We start from the raw sequence: 22,711 nt of genomic DNA, 5'->3' as shown, positions 1-22,711 counted from the left end.
TTTATGTTTGTAGGCATTTATAGTAAAGTAGAAAACAGCTAACTCGAGATCTGTGATTTTTTTTTTTCCTTTAAAGGAGGGATATTTAGTATCAGGGGCTTCCCTGGTGACTCAGTGGTAAAGAATCCACCTGCCAATGCAGGAGACCAAGGTTCAATCTCTGGGACAGATAGAGCTACTGGAGAAGGAAATGGCAACCCACTCCAGTATTCTTGCCTGGAAAATTCCATGGAGAGGAGGAGCCTGGTGGGCTACAGTTCATGGGTCACAAAGAGTCAGACACGGATTAGTGACTAAACAACAGCAACAAATATATTACTCAATTTCAGAAAGTTTGCTCTAGGCTTTAGAGAAGGAAAACAACTCTCTTTCCTTTGGGTTTGACTTTTTCCACCTCTGCTCCATACTAGAATGGTAAGAGTTTGCAAGAAAAATCAGGACTTAAGTAAAGGAGAGGTTGCCAAGGAGGACCTGGTGTGTTTTGGGTCAAGGCTGGGCCTGTACAAGAGCAGGATTCCCTGCAGCCGCACATGGTCTAACTCAGCTCCAAGCTGTTGCTTCCCCATGAGGATTCAGGCACAGAAAGCCTTAGTTATAAACAAGAAACTCTTTCCTTAGTCTCCTCTGCATATGGACCTTGAAAACCTCTGGCAGGACATGGCTGGCCAAGGATTTGGGATTCTGGGTCTAAGCCATCTTTCCCTCTACAACCAATGGCCACACTCTGCTTCCCCTAGGGATTAGGTGCACTCCTGGATAGAAGTTTGATCCTAGGACCAGTGACAAAGCTGGAATCAGCTCACTGCAGAACATACTTGTGGTCCAACCAAAGACTACTCAAAAACTATGGAGAGAGCAGATTCAGCGCATTAGTTGTAGGTCATAACTGCTTAGAAGAGTATCTAAAAATAGGAAGGGACCTTGGAAATTACTTAGTCCAACTTCTATACAATACCAATGACAGAATCACTTCTGAATCATCCGGTTGATAGAATCTCTCCTTAACACTTCAGTGATGGAGAGTTTACTACTCCTCTCTATCACTCTTCAGGAGGGCCTTCTCCATTGTTGGAAAGTACCATTTGTTAGAAGAGTCTTCTTATAAGGAGAGAATAAGCATTACGCCATTAACTTGTTCTTTCAAACAGAAAAGAAGTCTACTTTTTCCACATGACCTTCGTTCTTCTCAGATTATGCACTTGATACAGGAACATCCAAGATGATAGGATGTGGTATCTATAAACTTCGTACCTTACGAAGGTATGAAGAGAATTATTCTCTTATTATTAAAACAGTAGCACCCACAAAGTACAGGTGTTCCTTGGCATCTGCAGGGGATTTGTTCCAGGGCCCACTGAGGATACCAAACGCTGAGGATGCTCAAGTCCCACAGACTGCCCTTCATTTCTTCAGTTATGTATCTGAGGATTCAACCAGTGATCATATAGTACCATAAATCTGCATGTCAGTGGACCCATGAAGGTTAACCGTGTTGAGAGTCAACTATACTCCAGTGCATCCACATCAGAACTTAACATTTTATTTAGTTCCAGCTCCTTCCTTCTAATTTGTAAGTTAGCACAAGTAAACCTTACTTTAGGCAAGCAATGCTTTCCTGAAAAGGAGGGTGAAAAAAAGTAACTGTGAATGAGAAAACCAATCTCTATGAATTAGTGGAATCTGCTATTTAATATATTCTATAGGCAATACCTTCACAAATAATATTGTTGGAATTTTATCTGTCTCATAAGTATGTTTTGTATGCTATATTTCTTCAAAGTGAGGTCTTCCTAGAACTGATTTTCTTTGCCAACTTTAAAGTGAACTGCCATAATAAGGTAATCTTCCTGCTCACAGTACTCTGATGGAAAACCTATGACTAAAGTAAGAATTTTGTTATTCTCAGAAATCAAGATCTCCTGGAAGAGAAAGTTTTAAAAGTTTTGAAATTAAAAATACTCTGTATTCCACCTCATATGACAAAGTGGCAACACAAGGTAAGGATTTAATAATTATTTTATTTATAAATTTCCACCAACTCTTGCCATTCATATTATTCTGGCTATCACAGATGGATTAATAGCATCATCTTATATTTATCTACATGAAAATTAGGGGGAAAAAAGACATACAAACTGTATGAAAATGGTACCTTAAAGCTCATATTTACAGTATAGTACTCTGTAAACACACAAGCCTATTAGCTAAAGTCAGCTCTTGTCCTATCGCCATCCAGCTGTACAGTCTTGGGCAAATCATTTGTTTCCTCATTTTTAAATTACCTATCACCTGACTCTTCTAACTCATAGACTCAATTGGATGCATGCAAAAATACCTCTAAAAATACCATGCAGTTTAAGTGTGAAATAAGTTACTATAAAGTGCTTTATTTATGACTAGCCTTCCTCTTTTTAGAGTAACACCATTCATAGTTCAGTAAAAGTCATTTGTTTGCAAAGTGACTCTTTTAAAAGGAAGTCTTCGGCACTAGTCTTACCAACAGTCTGGCAGGATCTGAAGCCAGTGGCTTAACCTTTAGGAACAGAATATGCTATAAATACATATAATAATCATAACTTCTATTTAATAACTAATAAAAGTAGCTTATTAGTTCTCTGAAATAGAATAATCCAAAAGTGACATGCTCAAACTGTGGAGAAAAAACCCATCACAGCTGGCTTAACTGATGTAAAATACAAGTGATAACTGAGGACTGGAAACCAACTTTCACCTAAATTGAAGCTTTTTTGTATAGAAAAACATCAAAGGATAATCACTAAAACTAAAATTCCCTGAAAATTCCTAAAAATTAAAATTCTGAGATTTTTGTTGAAAATTTTGTTTCTTTGGCAAAATATTTAGCAGACTACATTATTCTCAAATCAATGTTGTGGCCTTCAAGCAAATTTTTTAGAAAGAGTCACATTGCTTTTTAATTACAAAATGACTATCTCCATGACCTCAAAATTCAAAGGACAACCTAAGTGATATTTATAATGATAAAAAAGGGAAGACTATGGCATGCAGAGCAGAACCACACAATTATGAAAATCTAGCAAACTGATCTCTATTTGTATACTTACAGGGTAAAGCTAACATGATTATCACAAGTTTATTTTGGAATGGAGGAGGAGGAAAATAATTTGCAAATGTATCTTGACTTACTAAGTGTTTGGGTGTGTGCTCAGTCCCGTCTAACTCTTTGAGACCCCATGAACTATAGCCTACCTGGCTCCTCTGTCCAAAGAATTGTCTAGGCAAGAGTACTGGAGCAGGTTGCCATTTCCTACTCCTGGGGATCTTCTCAGCCCTGGGATCGAACCTGCATCTCCTGTAATGGATTCTTTATCACTGTGTCACCTGGTAAGCCCACAATGTACTAAGTACCATGTCATTAATGCAGTCTCCATACTATTACTCTTACGTCAGTTCCTTAGAACTTTTTAGCCTTTAGGTCCTCTAAGCTTTGGTTGGAATTATTTTGGGAATGGTTAGATATATGCAAAGAGTTTTATGCTTTAGAAATGTTCTTGGTTTATCAAAGTGAAAAGATAATTATCACACATAGTGAAAATGTTTGTGATAGCTGCCAACTATTTGGGTACCACTTAGAAAGTATCTTCATCTGATTCAATATCACTCTTGGGTTTGGTAAGTCTTTCCAGTTCTTCTCCATCCTAAAAGGAAACATGAAATCAGTAATTAATTAGGACAAAACTAGAAATGCTCCATTTTTAATGATTACTAATGAGAACCCTTACTAACAAATCATGGATCTTATTTAATTAAACTATAATCTGGCTAAATGAAATGAAATACTTATTCTTGGAAAGTTAATTTTAGACATATAATGAGATCATAAAAATTGGAATGCACTTCTAAGTATTTGAATTTCAAAGTTAACAAGAGCAAAGTAAAGCGCGCCCTCTGCTGGTCCTGAAGGGAAATGACTAAAGGTTGCAAAAATAGGTATAAACTAGGTGTTACCTAAATTCATTTTCTTTTACCTAAAAAAGTAGGGCAAACGGTGTTATTAGACTTTTGGAAAAGAATACAGAATTTATAAATCTATACTCTGACTGAGATCAGAGCAGGCTTATAGTTTTTCCATCTTAAGAATCTGTCGTATCATCACGTCAGAGGCATTAATGAGGGAAGTTCTACCATGAACTCTAATAAACAATAAGCTAACTTTCTCAGAGTAAAATGTTCATTGTATGTATGAACTATTACACGAAGTATGTTCATTGTGTGAACTATCTTTTGTGTTCATGAGAACTGTAAATTTAAACCTAGATAGAGGACTCTATTTTATGTTTTATTTAAACATACATCTAACTCCTAACTTGAGCCTCCAAAAGATCACTGCTGCTGCTAAGTCACTTCAGTCGTGTCAGACTCTGTGCGACCCCATAGATGGTAGCCCATCAGGCTCCCCGTCCCTGGGATTCTCCAGGCAAGAACACTGGAGTGGGTTGCCATTTCTTTCTCCAATGCATGAAAGTGAAAAGTGAAAGTGAAGTCGCTCAGTCGTGTCCGACTCTTTGAGACCCCATGGACTGCAGCCCACCAGGCTCCTCCATCCATGGGATTTTCCAGGCAAGAGTACTGGAGTGGGGTGCCATTGCAGACCTTCCTAAAACGATTATAAGCACTTAGAAGAATATTCAGAATAACTGCATGTGTACTTTTCTAGAAAACAGTTTTGGTCAACCTGCAGAGATTCTTTTGGGGACCAGCTTCTTAGTGAGATAAACAAGGCATGTCCTTCAGCAACCCTCTGGTTTATGAGTAACTACCAAGAAACGGAAAGAGCTAGGCTTTCAATTTAGTGATACATTTAACAAGACCTACTAATGTTGAAGATCAACTTTTCTTATCAAAGAAGTTTTTTTCCTCAACTATGGTGGAGTGAGAAGAGTAATGAATGGATAAGGAGTCAGACCTCATGGGTTTGTTACAAGCTCTTTCACTTAATATCTGTCACACAGTAAGCCTCTTAGAGTCTGTTTCTTCATTGTAAAGCTATGGAGACTAGACAAGATAACCTATGAAGCATCTCTGGCTCTATGACTCTATAATATTCTATGATACAGCTAATGGATAAGGCCCTTGACACTCTGATTTATAATTTTTTTCAACCCCTGACAGTACTATCATGAGCCCTTACACACAAGGAGTCCAGCAAATGTTGAATGATTTTTTAAACTCACAGAGATCAGATATATCCTGTGATAAAACAGCCCTGATCTATTTCTTTTCTCGTATAACCATGCTTTGAATTTGGGAAGCAGCAGCATCCTCACAAACTTACCCCACTGGAGCGCTCCCAAAGAGTGCCACTTAGATCTCGAATCCTTTCTTTCCTAGGTACGTTTTCCACACCTTGAGGATTGCTGGCATTGTAAATAAGTATTGAGAGAAGAACTGATGGGGCTTCTAAGAAAAACTCCAGGGAGGGCCTGAAGTCAAAGACCAAGACAGACACCGTTGTGATGACGACAGTGGTGACCTGTGCCATCAAGACATGGAACATGTTATCCAGGAACTTCAGAATAAAGGCCACCGAGAGGCCCTGGAATGCAGTTACAAAAATAAGGGCTACTGAAAATGCATTGTGGCCATAAAAAATCCCACAATTCTTAATCTGATCACGGTTACCGCTCTGAAGGCCCAGGGTCAGTCCATTAAAAAGAACACCAAAGAAATAGAGTTTGCTGTTCTGTACGAAAATGCTTTCGGTGAGTTGGTTCCCTTCCTTCAGTATCTTTTCATTATAGATATTGGCCATTGAAGAAATAAAACACTGGACTATAATAAGAACATGGCCCAAGCCAAGACGGATGTGACTGAAAACTCTGGCCGTCGTGTTCCACTGAGCTTCAGAAAATGTCCACTCCTTTGCTGTGCAATTGTCTTTCCTGGGACACTCACTTCTGAAGAGAAGACAGGAATTGGATGGGCTGAAGAGGGCGTCATGATGAAATCCATGTCCTGCCAGGCTATGCTGTGAGGTCTCCGTCCCAGAAGTGAGGGCCACAATAGACAAAAACAGAATCAGGAGGGAAGCCCACTGTATCCCGTTTAGATGCCTCCTGTTCAAAGATGAGAAAGGAGATTTTTAATTACTCATTTTCTCCCCTCCCACATCAACTGTTTCTATTGAACACTTAATTACTTGAGTACTTGGTTGCCTGAACCACATCATTTTTGCTAGCATTCTCTACAATTCAAGTTCAAAGGAAACCTGTTGGGTGAGTCTGCTTCTTGAACTTGTTATTTTTATTCACTTTTTAGAGTAATTGTCCCTTAAGGCCATCCAGTCATTTCTCCTAGCTGTTGTTTAGTCACTCAGTCATGTCTGACTCTTTTGCAACCTCCCCTAGGCTCCTCTGTCCATGGAATCTTCCAGGCAAGATTACTGGAGTGAATTGCCATTTCCTCCTTCAGGGGATCTTCACATTGTAAATTTCCTTCGAACTTTTATGTTTAACCAAGTCTCCTCTCTACCTTGAGAGCTGATCTTAGTTGTTTGGTACAATCACTTTTTATCTGGGAATAAAGTACATTAAAGCAGGAATTCTTAATCAAGTTTCCATGAATTGGAAGAAAATGTGATGAACTTTTCTGTGAATTCTTACAGTGTGTGCCAAAGGTTCTATAATACACAGGTGAATTTCTGGCCTTCCCCACCCTCTCCAGGAGACCCTTCAAAGCTCTGTCAAATTTTCAAAAGTATTCATGATCCAGAAATGATTTAAGGAGGAAGCTAGCTCCCTGATCCATAGCCTCATCATAAGGCATTACCCCCCAAACTACTGTTGGATAAGACAAGTTAAAATATATATATATTTTTTAGTGTTTCAGTTGACAAAGTATTTATTTACTTTGTCCAAAAACACATTTTGAGAAAAAGAGGATGTAATGATTATTATTCCATTTTCTAAATTCAGTTTAACGGACACTTAATGAGTATCAACTATGTGCCAGGCATTCTGCAAAGACAAAAAAGACTTGGTCTCCATTCTCTAAGAATTTATACTTTAATAGGGAGAGTCATACCTAAATGATGACAATATAACGTGTGACATGTGATGCACAGAACAACTAGGTTACACTGAGGAAGGAACACTTGAGTCTGTAAATAGAATCAGGTATCACTTTGAAGAGGAGATGACACTTAAGCTGAAAGATGAAAAATAAACTGAAGTTTGTCATGTGAAAAGAGAGTTGGTGATATATCCAGGCAGAGGCAAGAGTCTATGCAAAGGCTAAAAGAATGTATGTTGACTAAGGAAAGAGGAGGATGGCAGTCAGGTGGGAACAGCCAAGGACGCTTCTGGAGGTGACAACACCTTCAAGTTTGAAGATCAGTCAGTCAGATGAAGAAGAGGGATACCAAGAATAGAGCAACATAAACAAAGGCAGATGTGTAAAGCAACAGGTGAGAACTAGAAGAATTCTGCAGCATTTGTTGAGCATCTACCATGGGTCAGGCAGTTTGTTCTAGGGCAGGAAATGGTTCTCAGAGGTTAACTGACCTCCCTAAGTCATGTATTCATGAGAGCAAGGAAGCAGTCCGAGTTATGGTTTTCTTAAGTCCTCCTCCTGGACCAATGCAATTCTTATGTATCAATACAATTCTGAGTACCCAGTATGACTATATGAGGATACGTGTTTGATCTTACCAATGCTTCCATAGAGTTTCATGCTGTGAAACTGCTAACTACACAGTCTCAAAAGCAGCACTATCTGATCATATCATATGTCTTCTTGTGCAGACACTTTCAAATAACCAGATCTAGCACTTCGTGACTGGACTAGCATAGTCCTACTTCATGAGGTCAGAAACTGTTAACTAGTCACTTACATTTCTGAAGGTGCAAGTGGCACACCTTCAGTGGTAGAAAGCTAATGTGATGGAAATTGAAGACACAGATGAAGTGCTTAATTTATAAGAATCATCATATAAGCAATTACTACACATCAAGGTAAAAGAGGCAATGATAATACTCTACAGGTCCTTTAGAAGCTATAGATTTTCACTAATATTGACACTGAGAAAAAAGAACCTAAGAAAGTAAAGCCTTATACAAGCTAAATGGTAACTGCTATAAATAATAACTCATTCAGGAATGTTCTGGGGGTTAAAAATTACTAAGGACTAGGCTGAAAATAGATTTTCAGCAAAGAAAATATAACAGTTAAGTTATTCTGTAAAGTGAGCTGAGAATCTGCACTCTTAGAAATGATGACTGATTATGCCCAGAAGAGTCCTCCTCAGTTTAGGGGATGGACTCATGCAGAAGCTGAAGCTCCAATACTTCTGGCCACCTCACCTGAGCAAAAAGCCGACCCACTGGAAAAGACCCTGATGCTGGGAAAGATTGAGGGCAGGAGGAGAAGGGGACAACAGAGGATAAGATGGTTGGATGGCATCATCAACTCAATGGACATGAGTTTGAGCAAACTCGGGAGACAGTGAAGGACAGGGAAGACTGGTGTGATGCAGTCCATGGGGTTGCAGAGTCAGACACAACTTCGAAACAGAACACCAACAGTAGACACTCAACCGACCTCTCCACTGCTCTGTGAGACATTCAGATTGATGTGTGGAGCTGACCGCTCCTGACTGGAAGGCTGCTTGCTGAACCTGAGGGCCTCTCCTCCCAAGTGAACTTTTTGCTCAAAACAAGTGTCAGTTCCAAAACTTGTTTTTGCCAGGTTAGCTCATTATTCTAATCATATATTTTAATGATTATAGAAACCATAAATTATGTGTGAAAGAAAAGGATTGCTATTTTTATGAAAACTAACTTGAAAGCTTTAGGCAAATCACAAGATTTAAAAAAAAACTGCCTTTGAATTAGGTGCAGGTGAGTTTTAAGATTGGGGAATGAATAATAAAGAATCTACTATAAAAATATTTTTAAGGCTTGCTTCACTTTAAAGAAATTGGAACTGGAAACCATGGATGATGTATAATGAAGGTAGGTTCAAGCAAGAAAGAAGCCAAAGAACTCCCATCAGCAAATCCCAGATACACATAAAGGAAAGGCCTTAGCTCTTCATCAAAGGAATGATGAATGAAAACTCACATATCTTAAGTTAAATTTTCTAAAGTGTGTATATATACGTACATACATATACACAAAATACATATATACACCATATTTGGTGGTAAACCAAGGCAGAGCAAGAAAATATTTAAGTGGAAAAATAACTTTTTTCAAAAAACCATACATCATACCTTTCTAATTAGCACAGAGGATGACCAGGGACATATTTATCATGAGAACTTATAAAAAATATTTATCATGGGAATGAATGGTTTTGGGGAAATGCTTATATTACTGAGTGGCACTTTTGTGTTTCCTGCTACTTCTGAAAGTAAAGTTTACCACGCTTCCAAGATACCTATGAAAGTTTCAAAATATGTTTTTTAATAATTTTTTTCCCTGCCCATTGAAGAAATCAGAAAAACTCATACACATTCTTTAGGTAAAAGAAAGTGCTGTTCCTGGTTCTGTTCCCAAATCTCGATGTTCAGGTTGAGATATTATTCCCTAAAGCCTAGCAAACAAGAGTATACAACTCTGCCAAGCCTTAAGGGCAAACCAATGGGGCTCTGAGGCATGCTCATCATATTTCCACTTGAATCATTAATTATACTTCAAAGAGGGAATCTATGCATTCATATGGGATTTAGAATAAGACATTTGGATAGTGGTAGTTTTCTTTTTCTCACTTTCAAATTCTTACAAGTATATTCCTGCATTAGTCATCGGACTTATTTTTTTCCTACCTGTATAGCCTTATACTCTTTACCTGTATGGGAAAGGTATTTGATGGCTTTGCCAGAGTCAAGTATAAGACAAGATCTTCAATATTCTAAATGAGTTATTTATGGCAAACAAATTAAGAACTTGGGATAAAACTCAAACTATTTTTAGGTCAAAATTTTATTGCAAAAGACCATCAAAGAGTCACAAAAATCAAGTTACATAGGGGAAATCAAGCAATATACATTACCACCAATAAAAAGATCAAAACAGAACAAAATTGATTTTAAAATGTATTAACAGGTAATACTTAAAAGGTATTTCCATAAAATACATTATTAGGTTTATTATCATATTTTAGCTCTACTATTTCAAGTAACTTCAGGGCTGATTTGTGAATTACTCAAACTAAGATTCACTCTGGGAACTAAATTAAAGCTCCTGGAAATAATAAAAATGGAGTGATTTATTGTTTCTTTACCAAGTAACTTCTAAGTATTCAAAACAAAGAGATATTCACAAACTTAGAGGATGAACTTGCAGTTGCAGAGGGAAAGGATGGAGTGAACGGATACTAGGGAGTTTGGGATGGACATGTACACACTGCCATATTTAAAATGGATAACCAACAAGGACCTACTGTATAGCCTGGATGGGAGAGATGTTTGGGGAAGAATGGATACACATACTATGTATGGCTGAGTCCCTTCGCTGTTCACCTGAAACTATTATAACACTGTTAATCGGCTATACCCCAAAACAAAATATAAAGCTTAAAAAAAAACAGAGATACTAACAACAAAGTTAACAAATGCCTAAGAATCAATATTACTGCTTTGAATATTAAAAGGTAAAATACATGAAAAAAAAGTTTGAACAATAGTTCATAATGTTGTTTGCCCCTCTGCCCCCAGCCTATTCACCTAGACTCCCTCCTCTGCAGCCAAGGGGAGCTGCCCAAAGGCTGCAAAATGCTTAGTGGCTCCGGGCTCCAGGCAGGCCCAGTCTAACTGCACCTACCATTAGTGGTCCTTACGGGATTAAGTTAAAATAGGGCGGAGAGGCCCTGTGGAGGCCCTAGGGTTTTCTGGTCACTGCCTGATGGAGAGCCTCCCCGCATAGCTGCCCACATGGCAGTCAGAGCACCCTGGGCAGGGCTTTTCCAAGTGGCCCTCACCTCAGCCGATGGCCCTGCTCATGCTCTGGAGTCACTAAAAAAAACAACCAACCAACTCTGGACACAGCTAGAGCTACTGGCCAATCTCAAGCCAGGCAATAACATACTTTTAACCTTCTCTTTGGGAAAATCAGTTTTAAATTAATGTAATTTTTGCATAATACTTATGCATTACATAGTTAACACCATGCATACGCATAAACTATCATTTCATAGGAAGAAAACGTTTTTTTAACTTAAAGGTAAAAAAAAAAACCTCAAACAAAACAAAACAAAAAAATGCATGTTTTTGAAACCATTGCTCCCCTAATAGTGAACCTTTTTGTGTGTCAGTGCCAATAGTTTTTCCTTTATGGAAATGAATCTCAATTTTATCACAGGACTCAATATAAAAATATAATTGCTTACATATATCTCCTTAGAAGCCAACTTTTATCCTACTAAGTGACATTCACGCTGATTTTAAAGACCATAAAATGTTTTTGGATTAGCATTCTTTACTTATTAGTTGGACTGAATTATTCTCACAATTCATAAATGAAGAAAGTAATCAAAAAGCAAATTTCAGTTACTCTAACATTTAAATTGGTTGAAATGCTATGTTCATTTTTTTCCCCATATCTTACATCAACCACTAAACTGAATGCTTCCTCAAGGTAAAAGAAAATCTTTCAAGAATATCATATAATTTCTAAACTGAATGCATCAAGGGATTCCACAAATAACTGCTGAGTGCCTATGTACCAAGCCTTTCACCCTTCTGTGCACATCAATTATGAAAACACTCTGTCACAGTACACTGAGAAAGAAATTAAAAACAGAAAGTAAATGTAAAATTAAAACAATCACAACAAATATAACAAAAAGTTATTTTATTTTCCATCATCACCACCATCATTAAACAACAAATTAAACCGGAGTTAAGTACCCAGATCCTGTATCACTTTAGGACATTCTGGCCTTTTCTTTGCAGCAGAGACTATTTAAATGTGATGCAAATCCTCTGCCAGTTACAGCTTAAATAATATACTTATCTCAAGGACTTTAATAAAGACAATTTGTCACTTTTTATCATCTCCAAACTCCAAATAACAAATACATTAATTTTAGGAACTTCTTGGTTCCCTATTAATGTACAGAGATTCTGTTAAAAAAAAAAGAAAAAGCTAATGAATTCTTTGTTGAAAATCCGGCACTAAAAATTAAAATAATTAAAATCCAGTCATTTGTCTCTTTTTTTGAGATGCTAAGGAAAAACATTTCAAACAGTGAATTGCAACTGCTTTCCAGATGGGTTAGACAACCTGCCCAATACACAAAGCCAATTAGCAATAAAATCCCGGCCTTGGGATTCAGAGGGTATATCATCTGAAACAAGGCGGTGCCACTTTAAAGTATGATATATGCTTTCACAACAAGTTACTTACTTCAGTACTATCCTGAATAGGAGAGCTGTTGTTATAATGCTAAAATTTGAGAAGATAACAGCCATGGCCTAGAAAGAAAGAGAAGATAGAGTTACAATCCAAACAAAGCACTGACCTCAGAAATCTCCCAGCTTGGTGCAAGTTCACCTGACAAAAAAAGCTTTTTGGTCAAAACCCAGAGGGGTTATTAGGGCAACTACTTCACTAGAGGATTAAATTCTATTTTTATTGCTGGTTGAATTTATGCAGATATGATCAAATCATTGTACAGGCTTTGAAAATGTGCTGAAGTTCAGCAAATGCCTGAGTAATAATCTGTAAGAGCAGATCTGGAAATACTTATAAACTCTAAAGGTTTAAGTCCAGAAATAATAGTTACCATGACTATAAAGCATACTTTTTCAAGCTCTCAAAGAGATTTATATAGTCTTTTAACGCTGATTCTGTGGGTAGAGAGAAAAGGCAAGTACTGTTAGGCTCATTTATACATTAGGAAGACAGAGGTATAGGTTTTTAAGCATTTTTAATGTTCTAGAATGAAATCAATTTACTTGGTTGAACTACAGTGATTCAATATCAGTGATTCATTACCAAACTCATACTTGACAGTCCTTTGGATTTATTCCCATTGTTCTGAACAATGGAAAAAATTAGAAAGGTGCTAGCCAGATTTTTATAAAGGTTTGTTTCTCTGAATTTAGTAAAATTGCACATATGAGAATATTAATCTGAATATATGTACATTTTGGCCCAGAAAGTATGAAATTTATCACTATCCTCATAACTGGATCTGACAATGTTAATTATTTTTAAAAACAAGTCCTACTGCCTTCTTCCTGTCACTTTACATTGATTAAACCCTAAAGAGTTTCCACAATCTATACAACCAGTAAACATGACTAAAAAACAGCTGAATCAGAGAAATGAGTAAATCCAATAAAAACCAGCAAAAACTCCAAGAATACAACATTGCTCTTTTTCCACTCTACTTTTATGGGAACCATTAAGGTTTTCTCTGTAGATGAATGCTTGCAAACTCCTGGTTAGGAGACAAGTAAGAGGAGATGAGAAAAGTATGTGGCTGGTAAGGGGGAAAGTGGTGGCTCTGATCAGTCACAGTAACAGCAGTGCAAAGGTCCACAATGAAACAGCTCGCTGGCCTGGGGCCCTGTATCTACTCTGTCCAGGTAGTAGTACAGAATAAACAAAATATCAGACCTCTTTGCCCCCAAACTGCCATGCATCTCTAATTCTTTCCCACTAGGCTTGGGCACAGCAATACACAGAATATGAATGCCAAGGGATTTATTTTGTAGTATCTGTGGTTGTAAGCGATGAGGAAGGAAGAGCAAAGCAATAAGTTGTAACAACAGGAAGCTGCAATCTTGCTTCAGTACTGGGGATTTAGCAAAGCGGTATAAATTCAGAGCTAGTCTGTTAGATACCAACAAAACACAACAAACATATACTTGTTGAATGTGAAAAATTATGTCGTTGGGTACAGGAATTCTCAGATCTGAAAAACAAAAGTGAAAGAATTTAGAAGAGGACACAGTTTAGATGCAATGAACTTACTAATAAAATGGACCACAGGTAAAGGAACCTCAGGTGCTCTGGGGTTCTGGCCCAGGTCCTTGCCTTTGGGCTAGTATGGTAACATTATTCTATTTTTATCAAGCAGTTTGGTTTTGCCTGGTTCTAATCTTCTAAACTGTGCAAAAGAATCAAACTCCTGTTCTCTACCTCAGTGCCTTCTTGCACCCTCCTTTTCACCCCACTCTCAAACTGATTTGGCTATACCTAAAGAGGCTTCAAACACAGGATTAGTGTCAACAGAAATCCTACTTATAATCAAAATGAATGAATTTGCTCTTTAAAACACATTTTGTTAAATGCAGCAACAGAAACTTTCATTTTATAAAATAAAATTATAGAGAGAAAAAAATACATGTGATTCCAAATGAATAATAAGTAAAAGCAGAAGTATGTGTTAATCACTCAGTCGTGTCTAACTGTTTGAGACCCCATGGACTGTAGCCCGTCAGGCTCCTCTATCTATGAAATTCTCCAGGCAAAGAATACTGGAATGGGTTGCCACTTTCTGCTCCAAAAGCAAAAGACCAAAGTTTAATTCTGATTACTAGTGGCTCTCTAAATTGGCACAGGGAATGCCAGGAGAGATAAGAAGCATTTCTAGTATTATCAGTCATGGATAGCATTTAGATTGGGAGGATAGAATCTCTACCCTTAAACAACTTGTTGGTTAAATGACAGGACTAACACAAAAAGAAAATCATACCAATAGAATACATATAAACCACATAAAACAAGTATAAGAGCGGTACACTGAGAATATAATTTTCTGAGTTGAACAACAGAATCAGCCTGGAGGTCCTGGGTATTGAGATTAGCATTAGAGGTGCATGACCACAGGATGGCTCAGAAACTAGGCAGATAGGTTAAGATTACACAGAGATGGCTCTAGATCCAGGGATCAGGAAGCAGCTCCTTCAGATCAGTCAGCACAGTGTAATACAGTTATCTTTCACAGTGGGAGAGTCTGGCAAGTAGATTGGCTGTGCTCAGATGATTCTGGTAAAACCTCAGGAAGGCCAGTGAGGCAATGAGAAACTAACAAAAGTAAGGAAAACAATTAAAAAAGAGAAAAAGGTTAGTTCTGGGATTCATTTCTCTTGTCTTTTCAGTGTTATTTTCTTTGTCTTTATTTACTTACAGGCTGAAGATAGGAAAGGACATAGAAGACAATCAAATTATCCAGGAAATAAAGAAAGGCAGGAATGGACCACTTCATGAAATTAAAGAATTCCTTCCAGGAACCACATCTCAACTTTCTATTTTGATGATCTTCTGGAGAAAGAAATACAGCAATAAATATATAACCTTGATAAGAATGCACATACTTTTAGAGAAAGTAACTTATATCAACTCCTGACAACAATTCTTTAAAAGAGGCTTAACAAATTTGTTTTCGTAAGTGACTATTAGTCTTGAGAAATCAAGGACAACACAGGATTTCATTACTGTCTTTCTTCATCCCACCACTGTGTCCATCACTGGTATCAGCAACACCTTAGGAATTACGATTTTCTTAATTTCTGCTAACCTGAGATAGATGTATCACTGAAGAATGCAACTCAGGATACCTTTACAGTTTCTCTTACTACTCTGAGCATAAAGCCAAAAGAGATCAACAAGTTCAAATTTTTAAGTGGAAAGAAAAATCAATCACTTGTGCTGGAATTTTTTTACCCTGCCGGGCTGTGTGAGGGGAGGAGGGGGAGGGAATCACAAAAGGGAGATATTAACTAAAACTTAAATAGACGGGAGTAGATAAAATTGACTTTTACTCATCCTAGTATGAGTTATTATCCTATCTCTAAGATTCCAAAAACTTAGGAAGGTACTGTAACAGAGAATGTAAAATAAAACAAAAAGATAGAAGTCAATTTAAATTTAAGCCCTAGTAAATGACACATACATTTTATGAGATAAGAAATGTATTCTACCAACTAGAAACGTCGCACAGACTGAAACTTTAGAAAATGAAAAGACATCTTTCAGGGCAAGCCTTTGGCAGTCTAAAGTTCTCTGTTTACCTGATGTGGGAAGGCAGACCAAAGTAGTAGAGAGGTAAGGTTCAATAACTGGTGAATTAATAGCCACAAAAAGCTACTTGCTTTAGATGTGAGGAAGGATTAGTACTCTTATATGATAGCTAATGAAACTGGAACTCAGAAAAGTAAAATAATCTGCCCCAGAATATAGTTTCTCTAACTTCCAAGTGGTATGCCGCCTCCCCTAAAGGAAATGAGGATGGCTGTCCAGTATGCTACATATCAAGTTAGACAGCAGCAATTTAGATGATTCTGAACTTGGATACAAACTAACTCCCTATGGGACACACCACAGGAACAAGTCAAGAGGCAGAGCAGTGGACAGGACGCTAGGACAGTTGGGGCTCTGCCCCCTCCTACCCAGCACCACCTCACACTTTCTGTTTGAGCCTGTTCCTTACCTGCCAAACATGGGTAATCATACTTCTATTTGTATCTTAGCATCCTCATATATACAATTAATGGACTAGGCTAACTGACATAAAAATGTTCCTTTCAGTTCTAAAATTTTTTGATTCTCTGATTTTTAACCAGTTATATAGTACCATGTCAAGACTCACCTTTCTTTAAAACCCAGAATGACACAAGCGCACAGAAAACCAGCTTTACCAGTTCTGAGCACACATTCACAGTAGTTGGAAGATAATCATATTTGTTCTCTGAAACGAAACAGAAATATTTTTTAACTATAAATTTTGGTCTATATAATGTTTGTTGTTGTTTAGCTGCCCAGTTGTGTCTGATCCTTTTGTGATTCCATGGACTATAGCCTGCCAGGCTCCTCTATCCATGGGATTTCCCAGGCAAGAATACTGGAGTGGGTTGCCATTTCCTTCTCCAGGGGAATCTTCCAGGGATTGAACCTGCATCTCCTGTATTGGCAGGCAGATTCTTTACCACTGAACCGCCAGGGAAACCCATATAATGCTTACATATACTAATGGTTAATAATTTAGAGTTGTTTCTAAACTTAATAGTTAGATTTTAATACTGGTTACATTAAATTTCATCCAGTTGGCTTTGTTCTTTCCGATGTTTGAGTCAATGCACCTAATGTGTTAGTTAGTCCTACCCCAGTATTTTATTATCTTTGAAATTGAGAACTACATCTCTAATGTTTTCATTCAAGTTGTTGAAAAATGTGCTGAGGGGGCTAGGGCTACCAGCAAAGAAAGCTTTGTGGTATGGTGTTAGAGAGCACCTTCTAAATGGACTATTACTTAACAATCAGGGCCTGACTCATCAACCAACTATCAACTTACGTAGTTGAATTATTACCCAGCTCACGGTTCCTCTTATGTGTCTTATGTGCCTTGCTTAAACCAACATACATTCTGTGATATTCCCTAACTCAGAGGTTTCCTATCTGTTTCATATCACGGTCCACATGGAAAACATTATTTGTTAGGCACTTTGGGACAAACAGATGTTGAGGTAACAAGAAGAAAGCAGCCTGAGGCAAGAGGCAACTGGCCCAGGGCTCTGGAGTGGACAAACACGCTCTCAGACACATCCAAACCCACTGACACATTAGGAAGAGATGTCCCAACTTACAAGTCAATCTAATTAGGAAATGAGATTTGGTTAGTACATATTGACCTAGCTGTTACTTCTTTTTTCCAAATGCTTACAAACAACTTGTTTGATAATTTTACCAAGGACAAACATAAATTTTATCCAGTACTACTTTGAGGCATGCATTTTTAAAAAAATATTTGCTTTGTTTCCCTTGGTTGTCATATGAAAAAACCAAACTGGCCAAGTAGAAAGGAAAAAAGCCAACTCAACATTCTTTCTCCCCAGAACATCCTTGCTTCCTCTTTTCTGTGGTTTTCCCTGACCTTCTCAACCCATGCATAATCAATCCTTTATTCTTCTCCAATCCTGTAGCACTACTGTAAGCAGATGAAGTTGGGGGTCCCTGGAGAAAGAGAACAGGCATGGCTCTCTTGACATGAGATGCCATTTTTAGCTTAAGTCATCTGTGACCTAAACTTGGCCACAATGCTTATCTCTGAACAGGTCTCAGTAATTAAGAATCTTATGGAAACAAAAGGATGTAGGAATAAACTATTATCAGTCAAGATATCAGTTCATAAGATATTTGACCATATCAGTCATAAAGATATCAGTAAAGATATCAGTTCATAAGATATTCGACCATATCGGTTATAAAGACTCCCAGTTCAGTTTCAATGGTAAAGATGACACTGCGGTGTTCAACCACCAGATCAACCAGAAGCTAAGGGATGGCGATATTGATCTCTTCTGCCCCTCGCAACTTCAGTCAGCTACAGTTTGGATTCTGTCAATAACCCAAGCCCCTTCATAAAATGCAGCTTAACTTAAAACTTCCTCAATTTTGCTGTTTGGGGAGACACTGCTTTGGGAAAGCTCTCAGGTGTTCTCCTTACTTGCTACAAGTAATAAATCCTTTCTTCTCCTGACCTTTGGCCTGGTTGTATCTTTTGGTTCAACACCTATCAAGAGATGAACCCAGTTTTCGGGTAACTACCTATAAATCTTTTAACAGTGCTTATAACACTGTATTATGTTTATTTTTTATGTTGTATGTCTTACCCTTAAAATGTAAGCTTCTAATAAGACAGGGACCATGTTAGTCATCTTCCTATGCCTGGCAGTTAAGTGTTCTGTACTACAGGAACTTACTTAACTGCCTCTTAAACTTCGTCCATCATTAAAAGCTTAGCTAAGAACATCTTTCCCTCCCTTTCTGAGCTCAAAGCTAGACTGAAATCACATTCTATTATCCTCCAACAATACTTGCATTATTCTCTAGCATGATATACATGAGCATACATGCACACACAAAAATGGAGGGCCTCAGACCACAACTTTCAAACTCTTGTCACCGCTCTTCAACTCATTCTTGTGTTTTGTTTTTTTCCTTGCATTTCTCTCATGGCTGATTCCAAATCATGCCACGGTATCATTCCACTCACCTTCTGCCCACACTCACAATCTTGTCTACACCACACTCATCCTTACTGGTTTCTCTTCAGTCCCAGAGAGGACAGCAATGGCCTCACTATTCATCCATTCTCCCCATTAAAACCTTCCCTTCTCTTCAGGAGCTTTGTTACAGTAAGTATTTCCTCTGGCTTCAGTGTATCTTTTTTGTCTTTCTATTAATTGCCTTCTTCTCCTCTCCTACAAATATGCTCAAGATTACCAACTCAAAAAAAACCCTCCATTATACCCACTTTCCACTCAGAGCTTGTCCCCAAACAGTCTGGTTTCTGATCCCACCTCAGTACTCCAACTATATAGTCCCTGAGCCTTCTAATTAGTAATTCCAAAGGGCAGGTTTTAATCCTTATCTCATCCTGATATTGCAATTCTCCCCCTGGTCTTCAAACTCCCTTCTACAAGTTATGTGCATTTAGTTCTCTCATCTTTCTAATTCCTTCTTAAGGTCCTTCTGAGTATTCACATGCCTGTTAACCATTGGCATTCCTCAGATTTCTATCCTTGGCTCTTATTTTCTCATTCTGTGTGCTTACCCTGAATGAGCCCTCTTCTCATCAAGTTTTAAATGTCAATTTAATATTAATGTTTCCAAATCTGTATTCTTGAACATTTAATGCTCACCAAATATATCCACATGAAGAACTATCTTCTATTTATTCACTACACTGGCAGTTCCTTGACATGTGTGAAGTGCTAGACACTGCAGGACACAGCTCCTGGCCTCATGTGAGGTACAAGAGCTAAAATTTTAATCTCTATGAGCTCTGTCCAATCTCCTCTTCCTCCTTGGTCTCCATCTCAATTGGGAGCATCATTAGTCTACTGGGCATCTAAACCAGAAACCTCTGAGTGAGCTATCCAATACTTCCATCTCCTTCAGTCTCCACATTCAGTACACTCTCCAAGTCCTGTCTTTTTTTTTTGGTCACACTACACCGCTTGTAGGATCTTAGTTCCGTCAACCAGGGATTGAACCAGGGCCCTCTGCCAGTGAGAAAGTGGAGTCCTAACCACCAGACTACCAGGGAATTTTCAAGTCCTGTGTTTTCTATGTTTAGAATATTTCTTGAATCTATCCTCTTTTCTCTACTCCTACTTTAAAATCCTTCATTAGTTTTCATCATCTGTGGCTCGAATTTGTAATAACTCCCCAACTGGCTACTTCTCTTTTCCTTTAGTCTTGTCTTCAGCCAGCTATTGTAACAGTCTTTCTCATTTTACCCAGCTGTTTATAGTTCTCCAAGTACTCCCTGTCCCCCAGAATCTACAGCCTAGAGAATAAAGTGTCAGATCCTTAGCATGGCCTATGTGATCAACTATGTGATCACTGCCCTCTCTAGCCAAGCACTCCTTCCTCCCCTCCTCCAAGTCCTTAAAATTTTTTCTCAGTAATTCTGAATGACATGTTCTCACAATCCACCCTGCTTCTTGATACATCTGTCAATTTTTACAGGCTGCTGCTTCTGTTTTGAATACCTTTGCCCACCTTGTCTTCTTGTAAGTCAACTGTCACCTTACCAGGGAAGTGTTCCCTGATCTCTTTGCAGTCCACGTCACGCTCTCTCAGAGAGAATATATCACCTTCTACTCTAAACTACCTCTGCATCTTTGGTATAGAACTGCAATTATACTGTATTTTCTTGATGCATTTACATATATTTTCTCTACTAATAAACTGTGAATTCTTAAGAATAAGGTCTACATATTATGCATTTTGAACCTTAATACTAACATTTAGCTCAGTGTGAATTAAGCTGTTAAAATATAAATTTTTACATCAGGAATAATAAAAGATTTCTTGAGTACGTATTTACCAAAACTAATAACCTGTACTGTTCCACTGATAATGTAATTAAAATAGTACCTTACAAATGCCAGGTGATGAAATATATCTTCTATTTCAAAATAAGTTATATATTGCTATAGGCTCAGAAACACTTGCTGACTGAAGCAACAGTCAGATGTTATGATCTGTTCTGCAAAAGTTTTGATCTGTACTTAACTGACAAAAATTTTACTCAGCATCAAAAATTTTTCTTGGTAAGGAATGCAAGAGTAAAGAATCATATTTAAACATGTTTTATCATTTACATGAAGCAGAGGGCTTTTAAAAATGAAAGTGAAGTCAGTCCTGTCAGACTCTTTGTGACCTCATGGACTGTAGCCCTGGATTGTAGCCCACCAGGTTCCTTTGTCTATGGAATTCTCCAGGCAAGAACACTGGAGTGGGTTGCCATTCTCCTCTCCAGGGACTCTTCGCCACCTAGGGACTGAACTGGGGTCTCCCACCTTGCAGGCAGATTCTTTACCATCTGAGCCACCAGATGGTGGCCAACTTTTAAGAGTATTATTCCCATTTTATACACAAGGAAACTAAAAACAAGAAAATGTGCAGTTAGATGAAAGTGCTCCATACATATTCCAAATCTTAACTTACCTTCATTAGCTGAATATTTTACCAGTAGGATGCGACTTGAGCTTAAAGTAATGAATATGGCCCCCAGCAGGAATGTATACATTGCTGACGAGGCGCTTAACATGGGATGACCACAACTGCTTTCCATTCCACTGTTTTTTAATTCCCTTAAAGAGAATAATAAGTTCAATCAGCAACCATGCTGGCAGATTAAGCATAATACTAGTACCACTTATTTGTGAAGAACAGAAAAGGAATTTTTTTAGATGTCTAGCTATGGCTATACCTAAACCAAAAGTTGAGGAGTACAAGAGAAACCAGGGGAAAGGAAATCAAAGAGTCAGTTTTATCAAATCTCTGATCAGAGGGGGCAACTCCTTAGACAGTAAAGACAAGAGCCAAGTTAGAAGTGCTGTCCTCTAACCTGGACACTTTAGAAGGACACTTTGGGACTGCAGAATTCTGCAGAAAAACAATGCTTGAACTTTCATATGAGCAACTTTGCTCTAGAAGATAATTTCAGATTTGTATTTTTCTCCTCAGCAGCGTCTTTCCATAGGATGAAAAAGCGCTTGCTGGGTAAGATTTCGTTGCCATAAAGAGCAAATGAAAATATCCGAAACACTACTGTTAATTTATACTGAATTACTGTTGAAAGTAGAAGACAACTTAAATATCAATGACTCTAAGGCCTTCTTTAGATATATTTACGCTACTAAACTCTAGGCCGGATAATTAACTTGCCCAAACCAACCTAGTATTAAGACAGCGCACAGGACCTGGGAAACTGATGGGAGACGGGTTGAAAATGACAACACCCGCAACCCTAGCGGGCCTAAGCCTACACAGGCCAAAGAGATATCTCCCCTCCTCGGTAAGGACAGGTTTCTCTCCAACATCTAGGAACGCCTTCTGGTCACACATGCGCAAGAGGGATCTGCTCTGCGGCGCCCTCCCGTCAAACGCACGCGCACTTCTTTGCCCCGGGCGCGGGGGGCGCGGTTACCTCGGTCCCTTCGAAGAGCTTCTAGTGGAAGAACGCACATCCTAGAGCTGAGACAATAACTGTCTCGCTCGGCAACAGCAGCAGCAGCGGCAGCTTTTAGGGTCCATAGGCGAGGGATCTATGAGAGGAAAAGAAAGGCGAATAGGCCTCTGGACAAGACCCTCCTATTCCGGAACAAAAAGCACAATAACGATCCGATGGGGAATGACCGGACCTGCCGCCCATTGCGCAGGCGCGCCCAGTGTTACGCTTCCGGAGGGAGGGGAGAAGCGACCCG

The 22,711-nt window shown here is 38.4% G+C and overlaps 1 protein-coding gene across 1 annotated transcript; it reads right to left on the bottom strand.

The window, feature by feature from the left end:
* Positions 1-1,998: 1,998 nt before the first annotated feature.
* On the bottom strand, positions 1,999-22,672 carry SLC35A5 (solute carrier family 35, member A5). Its single transcript, XM_010852751.1, has 7 exons — positions 22,435-22,672; positions 21,450-21,595; positions 16,582-16,680; positions 15,121-15,254; positions 12,387-12,454; positions 5,315-6,095; positions 1,999-3,677 (listed from the first exon to the last, which is right to left on the bottom strand). The coding sequence occupies exons 2-7, from the start codon at positions 21,574-21,576 to the stop codon at positions 3,609-3,611; spliced, it is 1,278 nt and encodes a 425-aa protein (XP_010851053.1). The 5' UTR covers positions 21,577-21,595; positions 22,435-22,672; the 3' UTR covers positions 1,999-3,608.
* Positions 22,673-22,711: the final 39 nt, after the last annotated feature.

Source organism: Bison bison, unplaced genomic scaffold (genome assembly GCF_000754665.1).
Source record: "Bison bison bison isolate TAMUID 2011002044 unplaced genomic scaffold, Bison_UMD1.0 scf7180017864314, whole genome shotgun sequence".
In the NCBI taxonomy this organism is placed as follows: domain Eukaryota; kingdom Metazoa; phylum Chordata; class Mammalia; order Artiodactyla; family Bovidae; genus Bison; species Bison bison.
This window is presented reverse-complemented; position numbering and strand designations above follow the sequence as displayed.

What these genes read in the sequence shown, in the direction of transcription:
- SLC35A5 (XM_010852751.1), bottom strand. Translation starts at nt 21,576, where the DNA reads ATGGAAAGCAGTTGTGGTCATCCCATGTTAAGCGCCTCGTCAGCAATG. An exon ending in ATTCTGGGTTTTAAAGAAAG is followed by an intron (nt 15,255 to 16,581) that starts GTGAGTCTTGAC and finishes TTCTTTCTCCAG; the next exon opens with AAGATCATCAAAATAGAAAG. An exon ending in TTTGGGAGCGCTCCAGTGGG is followed by an intron (nt 3,678 to 5,314) that starts GTAAGTTTGTGA and finishes GTTTCCTTTTAG; the next exon opens with GATGGAGAAGAACTGGAAAG.